This window comes from Suillus paluster (genome assembly GCF_016628075.1).
Source record: "Suillus paluster strain FC165 chromosome Unknown EDB91scaffold_56, whole genome shotgun sequence".
NCBI classification, from domain to species: Eukaryota; Fungi; Basidiomycota; class Agaricomycetes; order Boletales; family Suillaceae; genus Suillus; species Suillus paluster.
Window position 1 is genome coordinate 201,378 of NW_024537616.1, and position 19,142 is coordinate 220,519.

Below are 19,142 nucleotides of genomic sequence, written 5' to 3' on the forward strand. Positions count from 1 at the left end.
ACAACAGACGGCATTGTAGTGTGGACACCCGACCTATTTAGTTTATATGACCTTGATATGACCTGTTGATATCCATCCATTTGCATCCGTGTGGAGCTCTGGGAGCTCTACTGATCCCAGCGACAACGAGCTCATCAGGAAAAAATCACATGACTACAGGCACTCCAGCGGGCTATGTAGCACTATATAGTGCTATATAGTGCCTGTAGTCAGCTGTAGTCATGTGTTTTTTTTCCTGATGCTTCCGACCTGTATGCAAATGATATCAGGGCTTGTTGTAGTACATCAATGTACACAAGTGCGGAATCGCGGTGGCAACTTAGGAGCTGATGTTGATTGGCAAAAACCTTGTATGCAACTATAATACTTAGATCAAGTTATACTGAGAAATTTAGTCGAATGAAATGATCTCACCGTGTGCAATCAATGTTGTTTTGCCTGGAATTTTGCTCGCGCATCGCCCTTGATTAGCACTTCCAACGGTGACCCACACAATATTCACATCCTCGATCCTCTCAGACGCCTGAAGTACACATGCACTCCAAGACGGACCGGCGCAGACTGGCTGAGCGGCGAGCGTCTCGAGTACGCATGGTGGGCAACTTGACTCGAACCGTCGGAAGGTAGAGGGTTTGATAATGTATGGGAGTAACGATGCGAAGGAACCGGTCGTGACGCAAGCAAGGGGGACAAATTGGTGCATTGCTGGTGGGGGGATGGTGCCCGTGGAGGGTGGGCTGGTCGTGTACCAGGGCGGACGAACAGGGAGAGAATATTACATAAAACCACTGCGACCATCTGCTAACGGCGCTCGCGGCTGAGCAGTGTTGTTATTAACCCGGGTTATAACCAAATAGGTTATAACTGGCGCGTCCTGCCTGGAATTAACCGGGAAATAACTGGGTTCAGTGGGGTTACATATTGACTGAGTAGTTTGGCCCGATATGCAAGCTTGAGGCGCCAGCGGGGAGGTGCTCTGGAATACAAACTGGTTTCTGACCAGTGACAAGGTCTCGGAGTCTCGGATGTTTTATGACCCCAGGATTCTCCGATTCAGACGACACAAAACATTTCTTCCATTCATCACCACCGTGGGCTAAACGTACAATCATTCTCCGACAGACAAGTTAAAGCAACAACAACTAGGTCTCCTTGCATTCCGAAACTTCTTCAAGCTCACTGCTCCACGAACTTCCAGTACTTCTTCAGGAAGTCCGCAGTGCCCGGAGGAGGAGCTGGAGCAGTAGTGATCTAGAGCAACGTCATCGGTCTAAGGCCGAAAAAGGTCACCGATGAAAAACGAACCTGGGTCCAGTCGGCGGGTTCGTTGAGGATCCACACACTGTTGACGTTGTACCGATGGATCCTGCAGACAAAGGAGACGAATCAAATTCCAATTCTCGATATCATGAACCCATCGCCACTCACACGTAATCGCTGCCGCCCTCAGTGGACAACTGAAGCTCCTGGGACTGATGGTTGCCTTCGACCTTGTTGGTCTGTCATTTCACGTTGTCAGCGAGCGATCTGCATTTGTCAAGACCAGATGGACCGACCCTCTCGTTGATGGTAACATAAGTCCCGCTGGTCTCATTCTTGATTGTCACAAGGCCCAGAACCGGGTTCACGACCTCGACGAAGAACTATGGCATCGATGAGTATAGGATGCATGTCAATGATGCACGCGTACTGTGCGGTGTTTTTGCCCGGCTGTGGTGCCATCTTCCTCGTGACCCATGACCTCGGTGCCATCCGCTGGGTCACCATTTGCCAAGTCAGCGAACTGGGTGTTGAACATGACGTTCTGGATCTTGTAATTGCCAGTTTGAATCATCGTGCGAGTGCTGAAACTAAATTTTACTGAGTAGCTGAGCGAGAGGGGATCGTTGATAGAGAAGCGTAACAGGACGTGCTGCGACCTTTATACCTGGCTGAAGGTCCATAAGGACCCAGATGCTGAGGTCAGGCCGCATTAGCTTTCGTTTGAGTCCTGGGTGACTTGGGTTGGGGTATATTTGATTTTATTGGAGTTCACTTCATTTGATTTTGGGCCTGCCAGGGGTTCGTGTGCTGCCAGCATGTCACTGGCACATGCTTCTTCTTGCCCCGCATTGGCATTACTGGAACACAAACCAGTCACCAGCCTAAGCAGCATTTGGGACATGTTCGTCGTTGACCTAATCATGTCCGGGGTCTTTCTGATTCGTAGTCCCTTGAATTCCAAGGTCGACATCCATGCTAACAGATTAACTCGAATATGCGGCACATGACGTGAAGAATATCCCTTATTGCCCCACCATGCCCACTTATGATGAGAGTGCTATTGAATGTGCCACGTAAGTAGCGTCAATGACTAGGGGTGCATCGACTCATCTTCCATGTAGACTGTCATCGACCTAAACGTAATCATGACTCGGGTCGCATCCGAGCGACATCAAGAATTTACGAACAATGCACGGGGATCACACAAAGCATTCAGGAAGGTTAATTATTGAATTTCAATTTGAACGGGTACCTAGCAGTAGACAGGCTACTCACAGGACCACTCTGAAATGAGAAAATGGGGTCGGCGGGGCAAGAGGGGCGTTCTTTACGCGCATGCTGTAACATACAATTTGAACCATGGATCGGACGCAACTACAGTAATGGGGATTTTTACAGCTCTAGCCTGCTTCTCAAATACGAGGAGCTCAACGGCATTGTAGCCTGAACACCTCACCTGTTTATAAAGTTTACCCGATATCAATCTGTCGTAGGCCTGTGATAAGTATCCGTTGTATCCACAAATTTAAGTGAGTTTCAGTAATTGCGCAGTCAAGCCGCGGAGTTATTCCGTCGAATCCCACCAATAACGAACTTCCAACGAGGATGCAAGATGCAGAGCACATAGAGGCATAGAAATACAAGTTGCACTTTGCGGTAACAATGTGATTGTTTGGTAAAACCCTTGGATCCAAACAACCAGAATCCAGATGTAGTAACTTACCTAGTAGTAATATCAGTGTAACCACGGTTGACCACAACAAGGTCATTTCCTTGCTATGTCGCTGCGATTGTAGTGCCTCTATCTGGACTCCACAAGGTTGAAGACAGTCCATATATCTATAGAGTCACTGAGTAATCCGTGTAACTTGTGAGTCATTAGTTGCAGCGTGTATTGCTCGGACCACAGTCCCATAGTACAGGACTAAATCTATGCCAAAAATGGTCAGGGGCTACTACACACAAAAAGTTTGTGCTTTGCAGGCTCAAGCAAACCCAATCCGCCTCGATGGTGACCAACAACGAGTCTACTCAGTAGACTCAGAGTCCCCATGGACACTAGAATGTGAAGCGACTCAGCGAAGGAGGCCACTGGTAAGCCAGCTATCTCTCCGGACAATGTTCTGACAACCTGGAGCATTTCACCATTCAACAGTGTCACGAGAACCACTTCAATTGTATTTTATTCAAAAAATTATACAGTGCTGTGCACTACGTTGGGGGAATGTACACAACACACAAGGATTTCGTGCAGAAATGCGCATGCTAGAGTCGAAACGCGAACAGCGACCTCGCAGGACTACTAGTATCTACTGTTAGGTACCCGTTCAAATTGAAATTCAATAATTAACCTTCCTGAATGCTTTGTGTGATCCCCGTGCGTTGTTCGTAAATTCTTGATGTCGCTCGGATGCGACCCGAGTCATGATTAGGTTTAGGTTGATGGCAGTCTGCATGGAAGATGAGTCGACGCACCCCTAATCATGGATGCTACTGACGTGACACACTCAATAGCACTCTTATCAGAAGTGGGCATGGTGGGGCAACAAGGGGATATTCTTCACGTCACGTACCGCATATTCGAGCCAATCTGGTAGCATGGATGTCGACCTTGGAATTCAAGGGACTACGAATCAGAAGGACCCCGGACATGATTATGTCAACGACGAACATGTCCCAAATGCTGCTTAGGCTGGTGACTGGTTTGTGTTCCAGTAATGCCAATGCGGGGCAAGAAGAAGCATGTGCCAGTGACATGCTGGCAGCACACGAACCCCTGGCAGGCCCAAAATCAAATGAAGTGAACTCCAATAAAATCAAATATACCCCAACCCAAGTCACCCAGGACTCAAACGAAAGCTAATGCGGCCTGACCTCAGCATCTGGGTCCTTATGGACCTTCAGCCAGGTATAAAGGTCGCAGCACGTCCTGTTACGCTTCTCTATCAACGATCCCCTCTCGCTCAGCTACTCAGTAAAATTTAGTTTCAGCACTCGCACGATGATTCAAACTGGCAATTACAAGATCCAGAACGTCATGTTCAACACCCAGTTCGCTGACTTGGCAAATGGTGACCCAGCGGATGGCACCGAGGTCATGGGTCACGAGGAAGATGGCACCACAGCCGGGCAAAAACACCGCACAGTACGCGTGCATCATTGACATGCATCCTATACTCATCGATGCCATAGTTCTTCGTCGAGGTCGTGAACCCGGTTCTGGGCCTTGTGACAATCAAGAATGAGACCAGCGGGACTTATGTTACCATCAACGAGAGGGTCGGTCCATCTGGTCTTGACAAATGCAGATCGCTCGCTGACAACGTGAAATGACAGACCAACAAGGTCGAAGGCAACCATCAGTCCCAGGAGCTTCAGTTGTCCACTGAGGGCGGCAGCGATTACGTGTGAGTGGCGATGGGTTCATGATATCGAGAATTGGAATTTGATTCGTCTCCTTTGTCTGCAGGATCCATCGGTACAACGTCAACAGTGTGTGGATCCTCAACGAACCCGCCGACTGGACCCAGGTTCGTTTTTCATCGGTGACCTTTTTCGGCCTTAGACCGATGACGTTGCTCTAGATCACTACTGCTCCAGCTCCTCCTCCGGGCACTGCGGACTTCCTGAAGAAGTACTGGAAGTTCGTGGAGCAGTGAGCTTGAAGAAGTTTCGGAATGCAAGGAGACCTAGTTGTTGTTGCTTTAACTTGTCTGTCGGAGAATGATTGTACGTTTAGCCCACGGTGGTGATGAATGGAAGAAATGTTTTGTGTCGTCTGAATCGGAGAATCCTGGGGTCATAAAACATCCGAGACTCCGAGACCTTGTCACTGGTCAGAAACCAGTTTGTATTCCAGAGCACCTCCCCGCTGGCACCTTAAACTTGTATATTGGGCCAAAGCCCAACGAACAAAAAGTCAGTAAGTAAGAGCCACGATGTGTGTCGCACTTGAGCTTAATGCAGGGACCACGCGAGCATGTCCGTCGAGTTCGAACTTGGCTCGAATGTGCCAATTGTTGTTACCAACAACTAGCTACCAGCAGCTACTCAGTCAATTAACTACCCACTAACCCCAGTTATTTCGCGGTTAATTTCAGGTTAGGATGCGCCAGTTATAATTACTATTTGGTTATAACCTGGGTTAATAACAACACTGCTCAGCAGAGCGCCGTTACCACAGTCCTTGGTCGCAATGGTTTTATGTAATGCTTTTTAAATTCTCTTCCTGTTCGTCCGCCCTGGCATACACGACCACCCACCCTCCACGACGACCATCCCCCCACCAGTAACACACCAATTTGTCCCCCTTGCTTGTGTTACGACAGTTCCTTCGCATCGGTACTCCCATATATTATCAAACCCTCTATCTTCCGATGGTTCGAGTCAAGTTGCCCACCCTGCCCTGTGTACTTGAGACGCTCGCCGCTCAGCCAGTTTGCCGCTGCGCCAGTCCGTCTTGGAGTACATGTGTACTTCAGGCGTCTGAGAGGATCGAGGACGTGAATATTGTGTGGGTCACCGTTGGAAGCACGAGCAAAATTCCAGATAACACAACATTGATTGCACACGGTGAAATCAGTTCATTCGACTAAATTTCTCAGTATAACTCGATCTAAGTATCATAGTTGCATACAAGATTTTTGCCAAACAACTTCAGCACCCAAGTTGCCACCGCGATTCCGAACTTGTGTACATTGATGTACCACAACAAGCCCTGATACCATTTGCATACAGGTCGGAAGCTCGTTGTCGCTGGGATCAGCAGAGCTCCCAGAGCTCTACACGGATGCAAACGGATGGATACCAACAGGTTATATCAAGGTCATATAAACTAAATAGGTCGGGTGTCCACACTACAATGCCGTCTGTTGTACTCCCCGTGCTGCGTTCCTCATTACTATGTTCGCATTCAATCGATGATTCTTGTACGTGAAAATATCTCGACCTCCACAAGCCTCTAAGCTGGTTCGAATATAGCAACATGCTATGTATGTACCACTTCTGTATGTGGAACACGCCCTTCTTCCCCGCCATCTCCATTTCAACATTCTGATAAGTTTGCCAGTTGGATCATGGTCTCGTAAGTTGCTGGCAACTTCCATGTAGACTGTCATTGACCTAAGGCCCACGATGGATAGATTATTCGAACCAACGTGATCAAGTTGTCTCGCGCTGCGGCGCAATGACTTGGATGGGGATACGATTGCGACCCTGTCTGATGTGACACAAAACACGTGGATGGTGAGGTTGATCATTGGCAGACAACATCAATGTTCGGACCCGTCGAAAAACTATCGTTTTACGATCCCTGACATTCCCTGTTTGGTATAGTCTCAGGTGAACTGAATTGATTTCTAACACTTAAACTGCCCGAAATTTCAGCCGCTTTTGCTGATGAAGACCCCTTTTCATCTCAAACTATTGTGGCGCAATCGGGTCCTTGTTCAATGATATTAACAGCATGCATGGAAGGTGTCATTACCCCTGGTGCTGCTTCCGCGACCGTTCGACTGGTGCCTTTGTTCGAAATGGGGATGACGGGGTAAGAAGGGGTTGTCGAGATCTTCGAACGTACAAGAACTATGGACCCGAGAAATCATTAGGTCAATAACGAACATGCCCCAGGCTAGGGCGGCTAGTGCGGCGTAAGCTGGTGCAGTGTTCGCTTAATCAACACAATATGGAAGCATGTGATGAACTCTTGCCATCAGGCCCAAACTCCAATGAGGAAGGCTCCAATGGAATCCGGCATATGATATGCCTGAAGCCAAAAGACTCAAACGAAGGGTGGTGATGCTGACTTCGGCATCTGGATTAGTAATTGAGCTTCAGGCAGGTATAAAGGTCGCAGCATATCCCTGCGATAAATTTATATCAACAATCCTCTCTCACTCAGTTAACTACCCAGCACAATCCAGTATGAGGACTAGCACGATGCAGCCCGAGGGCAAATATAGGATCCAGAATGTCATGTACTCCAAGCTGTTCCTCCAGATGACAGATGACCTCCAGGTCGTGGGATCTACGGACGGTGACATCGTACGCGTGCATCATTAACGTGCATCCTATGCTCACCAATGCCATAGTTCGAGGTTATTATGGTGAACCCGATGGAATGTCTTGTGTTGATTAGGCATGTATCGAAAGGATTTTTTATTGTGGTCAATGAGGTTAGTCTATTTGGTGTTAGCAGATGCATGATTGCTAACAGCGTGAGGTGATAGAACGGTGAGCTCGTAGGCCGAGCTGATACCCAGGAGTTCGCAGTGTGGGGGGAGACAGATATCCCCGACGATTCGTACATGTGAGTAGTGATGGTTTTGGTTCTACCGTCGTCACTGGTATCGAGAACTCATTTATCTCCTTTGCCGACAGTGTCTTTGTGAAGGGTATGAAACAGGAATGGGCCACCGATAGGCAAAGGGATCCGATACAGGTTTGTGTTCATCGGTGACCTTTTTCGGCTTGATGAACGACGACGTTGCTCCAGATTATTGTTGCGCCAAGTATTGACCCGACCACTCCGGACTTCATCAATCGCTGCTGGAGGTTCGTGAAGGCGGAATAAGCTGTTTCGAATGCAAGGAGACCTGGTTGCTGTTGTTTTGAATATCTGTCAGAATGTTTGTACGATTAGCCCACGGTCGTGAAGTATACAGGAATTTTGTGACGTTTTTGGCTGGACGATAAGGTGTCCTGGTAAGAAAACATCTGAGTCCTTGGTCTAGAACATCGTCAGCAAACCTCCTGGGCAACACCTAGGTGTCCACAAACTGAGTTTGACATCCCCTCCAGTCTTTCGGTGATTCGTGCCGCGCGTTACCCATGATACAATAGAGTGCTAGACAAAAGCGATCACCCATATGCATTAACTGCGGAACATTTTCGTGACAAGTTGACAAGAAAGGGGTTATTCCAGTGATGAATTCGACCATGCCGCCACAGCTCGGTTGCTAATCCAACGCGTTGGGGATTCAATTTTCATCATCACACTAGTACAGCACCTGCTCACCATCGTGTTGTGCGCGAATCATCCTGCCTCTGCAAAGGTTACATTGAATACCGGAATCAATGAAGTGACAATATTGGACGAACTTTCGACCGCTGGTATTTCCAAAGTACAGAAACTTGCGATGATGTTCAAGTTGGCCGTCCGAACACGAGGCCTCAGGTCCAGCTGACGCGATGGTAGCCGCTGCCTCGAGGCGAGTGGATCATCATCTTGCGTATTACATAGAACACGCTTGCAAGATAAACAAGTGATTTATCCCATTACAGAACTTACTTGCTCCGTCAGCTTGTAGCTTACCTTTGTACTAGGGGAGACGGTGGTTAACATATCGATATTAGTCTACAGCCTAGACGTAACTACAGGGTCGATCCTCCTCGCAATTGTTCCTAACAAAGCCACTTTTCTCGTCACCTTTAATTCCGCGATCAAGCGCCTAGTAAAGCTTACAGGCTGCAGCTGGTTGCAGTCTGTTTTGCAATCCCATCTGCACGCTGACGACGACCATCAACTTCGCGGTCTGCTACTTAAGAAAAAGCTAACGAACAGGTCGTTTTTCTTCGCCGTTTACTTTCATACAATTCGACTCTTTAGCAAGAATGTCCGTTCCTACTTCATTGTCTTCCTTCCCAGAAGAGCTTCTTGCTCGTATACTTGCGGACTGCGTGACTCCTCCCCAAGTGCTTCCCGTTCGTCCAACCTGGCATACCCAACCATGCCCCTCGCACTTAGTTCGCCCACCACCGCCCACCAGCACACGTGCCCGTTTGGCGCCCTTGCTTGTCTCGCGACAGTTTCTTCGCATCGGTACTCCCATATATTATCAGACTCTCCACCTTCCAACGGCTTCTCATGCTACCCGCGTACTCGAGACACTCGCCGCCCAGCCGGTCCTTGCCGGTGCCGTGCGTCGTGTTGTGCTGGGTTGCGTGTCGCTGGAGAGCGCACGTGTACTCCAGGCGTGTGATAGGATCGAAGATGTGGATGTCTGTATGGATGTTGGAATTGAAGGCGATGCTCAGGGCGGTGCGGCAAGAGATGAGGATGCCGAAGCTCTGTGTGATGCACTCGAGCGAATTGACCTGAAGCATCTTACTATTCGCAGAGCCTCGGATGCTTACCTCACACTTACGCGCCCGAAATATTTACTTCAGCGCATTGCAAAAGCCGTACCCTGTTGGCCCGACCTTGTACGTTCCTTCATTTCCCGCATTGGTACTTACTGACCTGTAATCCTCAGGAGTCCTTTCACTTCGCATTCAAAATCGGTTCAGCACCGGCCACCCGGCCTTTGGCTGAGGCTCTGAGCCACGCCCCAAAGCTACGCCTTCTCAAGGCCCAACTGCCGGCAATTTGGAATGAATTGTTCCTCACCATCTCCCGAAACTCAGCTCTCGAACAAATCGCATTGTATGCAGAAGGCGCAGATGGGATCCTGCACACCACCATGTACATGGCGGAGGCAAAGAAACATGCACGTTTGAGCGAACTGATCAAGACTGGAACGTGAGTGTTGTCTCATTCGTGGCTCGTCCTATGCCCAACTATATCCTTATTTGCAGGTCGTTTATCCGAACGAGAGCACACACAACTGCTGCTGCAGTGCCCAGTCCCCTGTCAACGAGACCCTCGACTCCTCTGAGCGCCAGTAGAGTGAAAGAGGTGGCTGCCGAGCTCATGAGCCCTTGGCTGAACCAGAACGTGCCCCTCCTTGTGGCTGGAACGTCGTACTTCTAATCGCTTGCCTTACCGCATATTTCCTATCGGGTATCGGTTCTCCATACATGCATCCTTCTCCGAATCCCGCGGGACGCTGGCGACTCCTATCACGACACACTTTTCCCGCGCATTTATGATGATACTTGACGATTGCACTTATGCCCTCATGCCACTACTCTACTTTTCTTTTTCCTTGGGTTCTTAGGGCACGGCCTTCTATTTTCATTGACACTCCCCACGGGCCCCGTCCAGGCGGTGTGGCTTCTTATCACGGGGGCGTACTTGGCCTGCTACTTCTGCACTCGTATGCTCGTTCTTGTTCTTGTTACTTTTCACAGACATAATGATCATAGGCTAATAGGCAATTATGTACTACACTCGCATTGTCATATGCGATTGAGTTGTATAACAATATATGACGGCTGACTCGGAGGAAGCTATAAGCTTTGTTAGGAAGCCTTTCTCGACGCCGCAAAAGGCTCAGACGACTCCATCATTATTCCAATAGCGATTGTGATGGGTGCACTGACATGTAGGTATCAAACTCAACCACTCGTCTTATCTAGTGGGTATTCGCGAAAACTGACAAGTGTAGCGCTTCACATTCATGCCAGTGCGCAAAAATTCATTCGACCTGCTGTGAGTCCCTGTTTCGTGATTTACTACTGTGCCAGTGGATGTCAGATGTTAGCCTCGACATTGACGCGAAGCGGGGAGCATGTCGGTCTGGCTTCGTTCCTCGACCAGCCGACATGGCTAGGTCGAAGTTCATGTGATTCAAGACTGCGGAGTCGAACTATGTGTCTCCGAGAACTGTACAGCAGAAGGGAGTAAGGTTGCAGAGAAAAGTTAGACGTATCTATCCGATAATGACCAGGCTCCCACGTTAGCGGGGACAGTATTACTTCCCGTGCATGGCAAGCTGCAAGTACACGCCGATTCGATGCAACATCAGCATTGTAGAATCTCAAGACTGCAGACTAGAAACCAAGACCATACGCATTATGTTAACCAAATTCTGTTGCCCGGTAAGCTCAGCTCCGAATACTCAAGCACCATAGAAGTAACGCCAGTAACCGGCAAGTAAATGGCCAAGTGAGTACCACAGCTGGTATAAGTTCGATGTCAGCCTTCAAATTGGTGTACCCCAAGGAAATTTCGACTCACGCTGTAAAATTTGCAGGACTGCTTATCGGCGCCTACCGTGTTGTACATCACAAATCTGGTCCTCACAAAAGCGCCATAGGCTACGAATGCCGTGGTAGATGTCAGTCAGTTTTTATTCGTCTATGATCTGTCTAGGGGAAACTACTTTGCTCGGCTGTGAGTAAATCATAACGGCTCGCCAGTCCTCAACATCTATGGTAATCTGATAGCGGCGCCTGTGCGAAATCAACAGCTGGGCTGATCACCCCTTGTGAGGGGACTGTGATTCTAACGAAATATAAGGGAAATAAACGGTGACACATCCTAAATTCTACTCAGCCGAAGCGCCATGTTTATATCCATGTATACGCCGTCTTGGCGAACTGACAGGCTCTGAAGATATTGCACGCTGCTTCTATTTCGTTGGCGTCAGTCACAAGCATACAGAATAGTAAACGCAAATACCATTGACAACAAAATATTCGGTGTCACTTTCTCCTGAGCTTATGCATTTCGGGCCCATAGAGAACATCGACTGCGTCCGGGCGCCACTCATCGCGCTCAATGCCTAGCTTGAGCATATAGCGCTGAAGTTCCAACTCATCATTTTCGCACATGACGACCTCTTGCCACTTGTCGTCAGGCTCATCAGGGAAGGGAAGGATACATAGTCCGAAGTCGATGAGGAGCACACGTCTAGGACCGTTGTTGGAAGAGGAACGAGGAAGTTGTCTGGTCGCATTTTGGCTAACGCGATATGACCCGAGGGAGCTTACGGCCTCGACTAGCTCGTAGTACGCAAAATGAGGAACGGAATGAGGATCCGGAAGGTTTTCAAATATCTCGATTGGAATGTACTCCATGAGAAGCACCCCGGGAGATATGGCGCGACCTTGACCGTGGCTAGAAACAACTCGACCCGAAGCGTAGAGCAGGGGGATGGTGGAACCCGGAAGGGCGGTGTACACATTAACTTCGTCTCTGAACGATTCTTCATACTCGCGGTAAAAGTATTCTTCTCATCACGTAAGGTTTCTCTGGTCTAAATCATAGTCATTTTCCTGCTTGCCCCTGCGATAGCAGTACGGCGGTCGGTGGCAGCTTTCTCATTGGTAGCGGACCATGGGAACGTTGGGAATCGGCGTATTGGAAATGGCTTCGTCCGCCGGTAGTCGAAACGAGGATAATGGGGTTTTGCTATGACAGAACGAGGAAGGCCGGCGGGGGCGTCCTCGATGTCAACAATTAAGACCTAGTGAAAGGGGTAAAGGCCTTGCGGATGAGAGCGGTGAAGATGAACGAGGGTTTGCGGCCATTGAATATTTGGAGGCGACCTCGTGGTGCGTAAGGCTCTTCACAAGTCACCATGAACGCTAAGGGTTCTGTGAAGAAAGGGCTGCATTAATATCATTGGGAAGGAACATATTTCCAGTACTTGCGCTTGTCGAACTAGTGAGGCAGCGTCAGAGTGCATGAAGCTTAGCTATAGCTTGAGCATTGGACTGCAAAAAGGGGAGATTGTGGAGCAAGATGATGCTACTTAAGGAAGAAGTGCAGAAAGACAATGCACGTGACTAAGACAGCTATTACTTAGTATATTGATTCAACTTGCCTCGTACTACATCTATCACATATTTACCGCCACTGCCTAATCATGTTGTTGACTTCTTGGAGTTGCTTTGCCTACAGTTCACTTCCTTCATTCTTGAGCCATCGAGGTATCTTCATACGTAGCGTAGATGGCCAAATATAACATCACATCACAGTATATACTATAGGCCCACGACGCACGATCATTGTCGCGGCTGAGCGTAGTCCCCCGTCAACGAGACTCTTGACTCCTCTGAGCGCCAGCAGAGTGGAGGAGGTAGCTGCCGAGCTCATGAGCCCTTGGCTGAACCAGCTCCCTGTGGCTGGAACATCGTACTTCCAATCGCTTGCCTTATCGCATGTTTCGCAACGGGTACTACTTGGTACCGGTTCTCCATACACGTATCCTTCTGAGAATCTCACAGGACGCTGGCGACCCCTATCACCAACCTATCACAGCATTCACACCTCATGCCACTAAGTATTCTACATGGTCTTCTTTTCTTTTTCCTTGGGCAGGTTAAGGCACGGCCTTCTGTTTTCACTAACATTCCCACGGGCCTCATCCAGGTGGTGTCACTTCTTGTCGCAGGGGCGTATTATTGGCCTACTACTCCCGCACTCGTTCTTGTTCTTGTTGTTTTTGACAGACGCATTGTCATATGGTTGGGTTGTATAACAATATATGATGGCTGACTCGGAGGAGGCTATAAGTAATCAGGAAGCCCTTCTCGACGCCCACTGGCAAAAGGTGCACCTATCATTATTTCTAGCGTGTGTTGTTTGCACTGATACCTAGGTATCGAACTCAACCACTCGTCTTATCTAGTGGGTAATCGCACAAACTGACGTGTACAGTTTGATGATTCGGCTCACTGAGTCCCTGGTCCCTGTGTCATGATTTACCACTGTCAGTGTAAGTTAGCCTCGACCGCCTCGTGCCATTGAGATAAACGAGGCACCTTGTGGTCTATGTATGTTATTTTTCCGCGATGCTCTTGTCGGACCGCGGCCTGTCACTGGCACATGTTAGCCCAAACGTGGAGGATGAATTCTTCCCTTCTGCTGCTTCCTAAGGAGTCGTTCTTCGCCTGATTGTGACTCGAGATATCAGGCGGGATATGCGATTCGGCGATCATTAATCATTTTTGAAGAGCTTCTTCGCCGTACTTTGCGAAATTCTGCAGCATCTCGTTACTCGTATGACCTCTGAGTACTGACGGAGGAGGTTGAGCCATGGCTCGAAAGAGCATTTTGTCTCCATGGAGTACTCAATACACTGTTGGGCCCTTGGGTTGTCCGGTAGTTGCTGTTCAAAATAAGTACTAAGTACGTACGTCGTACTAGCTCTTTGCTCAGCTGGTCTGAAGGGCGTGGGAAATATTGGCTGTGTCTTAGTTTATTGTGGGTGGAAAGCAGTTTGGATCGAAAAACTCGTTCTAAGTGCCAAACGCCTGGCTTCTGCCAAGAAGCTTCTGCTTTAACTGAAATTTCTTGAATCTGTGAACTACTTCTGTGGCCCTTGTGCCCGCGCCCCTCATTTCTGTTTTACGTTAAATTTCAACTTGTATATGTCTGCACACGGCCACAAACATACGGGTTCCGTGACCCAGAACCACAAAGCACAACTTGCTAATGCCTATAACGAACTCGGGAAGGAGCTCTCCTCGAGCAAGATCAGGGTTGTCGGAAACTATACCCTTGGAAAGGTCATCGGTGAAGGTATGTCTTCCTATTATCTTATTCTTAACTTTCGTTTCCCTGACACACATTAGGCGCGTACGGGAAGGTTCGCTTGGGCACTAACCGTCTCACCTGTACTAGAGTTGCTATAAAGCAAATTCCAAAGGCAATGTCAGCTTCCCTTACTCGCGAAATACACCACCACCGCCAGCTCCACCATCCCCATGTTACTCAGATGTATGAAGTCATAGCCACCGAATCTCACATCTGGATCGTCACAGAGCTCTGTTGTGGTGGCGAACTGTTTGATTATCTTGCCGAGAAAGGTCGCTTATCAGAACGCGAATCCAGCATCATCTTCGGCCAGCTCGCGCTTGCAGTTGCCTATCTACACGAGAAGGGCATCGTCCACCGAGATCTCAAGCTTGAAAATGTCTTGCTTGATGAGCGCTGTCGCGTCAAACTTGGCGACTTTGGCTTTACTCGCGAGTATGACCGAGGCGTCTACATGGAGACTTTTTGTGGTACTACCGGATACGCGGCCCCTGAGATGCTCCAAGGCAAGCGTTACCTTGGCCCAGGTGAGCTAACCTACCTTATTTCTTTTATTGGAACTTTTTAATTTAGATGACGTCTTAGAGGTTGACGTTTGGTCCATGGGTGTGATTCTCTACTGTCTTCTAACTGGTACTCTTCCATTTGATGATGATGATGAAGCGGTCATGAAAGAAAAGGTTATTAAAGGCAAATATGAAGACCCTGAATGGCTCTCTACAGGTATCTATTAATTTTCCGCTCTTCGGATGTGATTTACTAGAGGTTGACATAGACGCCCGTGATCTTATTCGCAACATCCTTGAGGTTGACCCTGCCAAACGTCTGACGATCCCACAAATTCTGGCCTCTCCATGGTTTACATCCACTCCTCTCGCCCCTATCCCCGACCACGTGCTCAACGATATTCCTTCATCCCCGTCGCCCGCCCGCGATACCTTTATTCTCCCTGTGAAACCCGTCGCGAACACTCAAACACAGGTGAACGAAATTTCTATTTCTCCGGCGACATCGACTACATCTGAATCCTTTGTTTCTGCATCATCTCATCTATCTCCATCGACCCCTACAACTCCTGATGACACTCCGAAGGACCCTTTTGATACAACTCAGGGCAATGGGAGCCAAACTACGATTACGAAGGCTGATCGGCGCTCAACGCATCTCAGCAAAGATAGTATGATTCGGCAGCCTGAAACCGTCATCGAAGAGGAACCTGGGGCAGAGAACGTTGCACCATCGGCTACAGGGTCAACTACGAACCTCGATCAGACCCCCAAGGCACCCCCGTATCCAACGCGCACACCTGCACGTACAAAGCGCCGTTCTGTGTCTTCTACCCTTTCCGACTCCGGTTCACCAACGCTGGACAAGCCATTAGCCCCCCTCCCACCCCAAGATTTTGCATCGTTGCTCGGCACCCCAGCGCCTATCATTTTCTCCACGCCTGCGGAACGTGACCTTCTCAACAACCTCAGTCTACTCGGATTTGACACCGGTCAGATCGTGCATTCTGTTCTCAGTGATGCATGCGACGCAGCAGGTGCCATTTGGTGGATGCTAAAGCGCAAGCGGGAAAAACGCGTTTTGCCAGGAGAGATACCATTACCTGTTGAGTTTTCCGAGCGCGCCAATAGTAAGCAACGAGAGAAAGAGGGGGAGAAAGAGGACCATCCCAGTTCTCGGAGGCGGACGAAGCGTGGCATCGGTGTGCAGACAGACGATGTTACAATTACTTCATCGCTGGGTCTTATACATTCCGCTCCTGAATTTGCCGTGCTACCTCCGACACCTACCGTGCCATCATCAGCACGGCCCACGACACCCCCACGTGCGAAGTCCCCGTATTTGTCGCCGTCGCCTACTACCCTCGAGTTCTCCGGAAGGTCCAATCCGTCAACGCCTAACGGAAGCTTCAAGGATAAGGACAGCAAAGGGAGGAGGGATAGCAAGGCACGCTCCGGCAGCGTGAGCATCATGCAACGCGCCACCAATGCCCTCGAAATCGCAGGTCTCGTGCGGAAGAAATCAAGCGAAGCAGGTAAAAGGGGAGGACAAGGATCGCGAACGGGAGAGATCCCGAGAACTAGAGAAGCGGAGTGGAAGCGACGAGCCCCGAAATTCTGGGAACTCTGGCAAGCTGACCAAGTCGCCGCCTGTGAAATCAAAGGAACAACTAATTCTCCCTTCTACGCCATCTGCTGCAGAGTCGAGTGCTCTACCCCCTTTGCCTGGTTCGCCGTGGGTGGTCACTGCTGGCCAGACGTCCCCTCCACAATCCCAAGCGCCGACGCCTGCAAACTCGCCGGGTGATACGCTTACGAGCCTTCCGAATTTCTCAGATGAGGGAAAGGTTGCGCCACCCAATCGGAATCGTGCCAGTTTGTTGTCTGCGTTCAGGTTGTGGTTTCAGGAAGATAAGAAAGGGAAGCGGAAGGAGGTTGCACAAACGCAAGCTAGTGGACGAGGACTTTCGTACAGCCGTTCTCTCGCCGTTCCCCCTTCTACTTCTATGTCGCCTGGTGGTCACGGAAATGTCAAGAGAAGGGGGAGTGGAATTGGGCGCGGACGACGTGTCAAACGCCACTCGACGTCGTCACGCCGTTCGAGCAGCGTGAACTCCCGTCGGTCGTCAGGAAACTCTGGGCAGTTGTTGGTTCTAGAGCCACCTCACATACTAGAGCAAATCCCTAGCGGGAAATCATACGGTGCTCACACGCCAAGCTCTGACCGCGGAGAACACTCATCGCGTCCATCCTCCATCCATAGCTTTTCACTTGGCAAACATCGTAAATCGCCATCCACAGGGTCTAATGGTTCAGCACATTACCGCACTAGTTCGCCTATGCATAAATATCACCACAGGCGAGCCGGGTCTTCTTCATCAACTCGCGTTATACGTCAGATACAGACGGTCCCAGGTCCTCGACCAGTACACAATAGGACCAGTTCAGCTACATCATCCGTCCATTCACTAGCCTCTTCCCGGCCCACTTCGTTTTATGAAGCCTCTGAAGGAGAATGCACCCGCACGGGCTCTCCGTACAAGAGCTACCCGTCCCGCCGCTCACTTGACGAGACGCCACGGCGTGGTGCGACAGGCAGTGCGACATTCGTGGCACATAAACGGCTTACGCCTTTCATGAGTCCTTCCGGAACCATCGGACGAACGAGCTGGAAGAAATCCTGGGGTCACGAGCCTCCTGGCTGGCAGTTCCGCTCTACGCATCTACCTGTCGAGGTGCTTTCGATATCCCCTGGACCAGAAGGGCCTGTGAGCATTCGGGATGTGTTTACTGGGAGGCAGAGTCTCAATTTGGGCGATGAGAGCGATTGGGTGGATGAGGATGATGACATACCTGAGTTTGCGGGTGGGTTGGGTCAGATGCCGAGCTCTACGAGTACGAGCTCGTCGTATCTTCCCATCGAGTCGCCGATCCCTATGTCGCCTCCTCTGCGAAATCACGGTTCACGCACGGGGAAGGCTCGTGCTACTTCGCTGGCGCTGCCGAATAACAATAGCAGGGCGAAACAAGGCAACTCGCCTGCTAGGTCGTCGCCCGTTCAGACGGAGAATGTGTTCGAGGGTTCAGAGATAAGAGGAGGGCGTCGTCAACTCCCCACAAGCCGCTCAGGACCTGCTTTCAAACATGCGATACAAGAAGAAGACGAGGAAGAGGAATAATTCCTGGATTTTTTTTCTTTGGCGCACATTGGTAAATGCTGTTCTCGTATATAAGCTAGCTGCTGGTTTTCTGTCTTGGATGCTCTCATGGACCTGCTCTCGTGCGCTTCTTCGTCCTTTTTTCTTCCACATATGTCATCATGGTTTGCCATCGCCATCAACGAGTCGTAATATGTCGTACCCTCCATATCATTATATGATACCCCAACTTCTACGTACTGTATCTTTCCTTTTTTTCGTGTTTGAGCTCGTACGGATGTCTGCATAGGCAGACTATCATGATATTTAATACAGAGACACGCGAGCAACCAACGAACTTTGTCAATAAACCGAATTGTCATTCAACGGACAATTTCAACGTAAAAATGTACAGAGCAGGCGGCACAAGTCAGGTAGATAGGTAGAACCACTCACTCGACAAGGTCACTCGGCTCTCTGCACACCGACTCCAGCGAGCAAGGATGTCCCCCGTCGTCGATCGTAGCACATTGAAGTGAAGGCCGAAAGTCGTCTCGTTGAAGTCTTCTAGGGCGAATGTCGGTCCGCGATCCATGATCTTGAGGTTGAGTGTTGTCAAACGTCTTCAGATGATATCTTAGTCTTCTATGGTGTCATGACGCGATTTTGATGAGTGGTTGTGGTGTCTTCGTTGATCTCTCGTGACCTGGACGATCCTAACACATTGCTCTCACACCTGTGACAGGCAGCGCCAAAAGGAAGCGGGTGAGATCAGTGACAAGACAGTGCAGGACGTGCGCTGCAGGGTGCGGAAGAGGTTATCGTTGTGGCTAGAAGTGAGGCTGCGACAACGCGGGCTGTTGGCAAAGGCGTGCGAGGCGTGCCTTAATTCATGAACCCGGTGGATCTGGTACTGCATCAACGCCGGGAGGGTGCGATGCTAGTGACCCTGGCGACTGTGGATGGGTTCTGGTCAGCGTCGACTGAAGGCCCACGTCCATCATACCAGTAATCCAACCGTCGACGAGGGCT

At 49.7% G+C, this 19,142-nt stretch overlaps 8 protein-coding genes across 8 annotated transcripts; 5 read left to right on the top strand and 3 right to left on the bottom strand.

The window, feature by feature from the left end:
* Positions 1 to 1,176: 1,176 nt before the first annotated feature.
* EDB91DRAFT_1251634 (uncharacterized protein) lies at positions 1,177 to 1,834 on the bottom strand (the record flags this gene model as incomplete). The annotated part of the gene is made up of 5 exons (XM_041323404.1): positions 1,177 to 1,251; positions 1,306 to 1,366; positions 1,429 to 1,499; positions 1,557 to 1,643; positions 1,691 to 1,834. The coding sequence occupies 5 exons, from the start codon at positions 1,832 to 1,834 to the stop codon at positions 1,177 to 1,179; spliced, it is 438 nt and encodes a 145-aa protein (XP_041174093.1).
* A 2,430-nt stretch (positions 1,835 to 4,264) lies between these two features.
* EDB91DRAFT_1084637 (uncharacterized protein) lies at positions 4,265 to 4,922 on the top strand (the record flags this gene model as incomplete). The annotated part of the gene is made up of 5 exons (XM_041315799.1): positions 4,265 to 4,408; positions 4,456 to 4,542; positions 4,600 to 4,670; positions 4,733 to 4,793; positions 4,848 to 4,922. 5 exons carry the CDS (start codon positions 4,265 to 4,267, stop codon positions 4,920 to 4,922), a joined length of 438 nt encoding a protein of 145 aa, XP_041174094.1.
* Positions 4,923 to 5,885: 963 nt separating this feature from the next.
* On the bottom strand, positions 5,886 to 7,091 carry EDB91DRAFT_1151011 (uncharacterized protein; the record flags this gene model as incomplete). The annotated part of the gene is made up of 4 exons (XM_041319409.1): positions 5,886 to 6,044; positions 6,420 to 6,481; positions 6,725 to 6,931; positions 6,986 to 7,091. Coding segments are annotated over 4 exons (534 nt in total), but the record flags the coding sequence as incomplete, so codon positions are not given.
* Positions 7,092 to 7,200: 109 nt separating this feature from the next.
* EDB91DRAFT_1251636 (uncharacterized protein) lies at positions 7,201 to 7,834 on the top strand (the record flags this gene model as incomplete). The annotated part of the gene is made up of 5 exons (XM_041323405.1): positions 7,201 to 7,305; positions 7,353 to 7,436; positions 7,491 to 7,570; positions 7,642 to 7,702; positions 7,757 to 7,834. 5 exons carry the CDS (start codon positions 7,201 to 7,203, stop codon positions 7,832 to 7,834), a joined length of 408 nt encoding a protein of 135 aa, XP_041174096.1.
* An 827-nt stretch (positions 7,835 to 8,661) lies between these two features.
* EDB91DRAFT_661878 (uncharacterized protein) lies at positions 8,662 to 10,261 on the top strand. Its single transcript, XM_041328020.1, has 3 exons — positions 8,662 to 9,465; positions 9,516 to 9,781; positions 9,838 to 10,261. Exons 1-3 carry the CDS (start codon positions 8,875 to 8,877, stop codon positions 10,010 to 10,012), a joined length of 1,032 nt encoding a protein of 343 aa, XP_041174097.1. The 5' UTR covers positions 8,662 to 8,874; the 3' UTR covers positions 10,013 to 10,261.
* Positions 10,262 to 11,628: 1,367 nt separating this feature from the next.
* Positions 11,629 to 12,508, bottom strand: EDB91DRAFT_1084639 (uncharacterized protein; the record flags this gene model as incomplete). Its single annotated transcript, XM_041315800.1, has 3 exons — positions 11,629 to 12,138; positions 12,262 to 12,337; positions 12,393 to 12,508. The coding sequence occupies 3 exons, from the start codon at positions 12,506 to 12,508 to the stop codon at positions 11,629 to 11,631; spliced, it is 702 nt and encodes a 233-aa protein (XP_041174098.1).
* A 660-nt stretch (positions 12,509 to 13,168) lies between these two features.
* On the top strand, positions 13,169 to 13,726 carry EDB91DRAFT_1151021 (uncharacterized protein). The gene is made up of 4 exons (XM_041319410.1): positions 13,169 to 13,437; positions 13,488 to 13,555; positions 13,607 to 13,638; positions 13,693 to 13,726. Exon 1 carries the CDS (start codon positions 13,202 to 13,204, stop codon positions 13,424 to 13,426), a length of 225 nt encoding a protein of 74 aa, XP_041174099.1. The 5' UTR covers positions 13,169 to 13,201; the 3' UTR covers positions 13,427 to 13,437; positions 13,488 to 13,555; positions 13,607 to 13,638; positions 13,693 to 13,726.
* Positions 13,727 to 14,170: 444 nt separating this feature from the next.
* Positions 14,171 to 18,491, top strand: EDB91DRAFT_1151025 (Pkinase-domain-containing protein). The gene is made up of 5 exons (XM_041319411.1): positions 14,171 to 14,452; positions 14,506 to 14,994; positions 15,053 to 15,190; positions 15,243 to 16,483; positions 16,509 to 18,491. The coding sequence occupies exons 1-5, from the start codon at positions 14,302 to 14,304 to the stop codon at positions 18,150 to 18,152; spliced, it is 3,663 nt and encodes a 1,220-aa protein (XP_041174100.1). The 5' UTR covers positions 14,171 to 14,301; the 3' UTR covers positions 18,153 to 18,491.
* Positions 18,492 to 19,142: the final 651 nt, after the last annotated feature.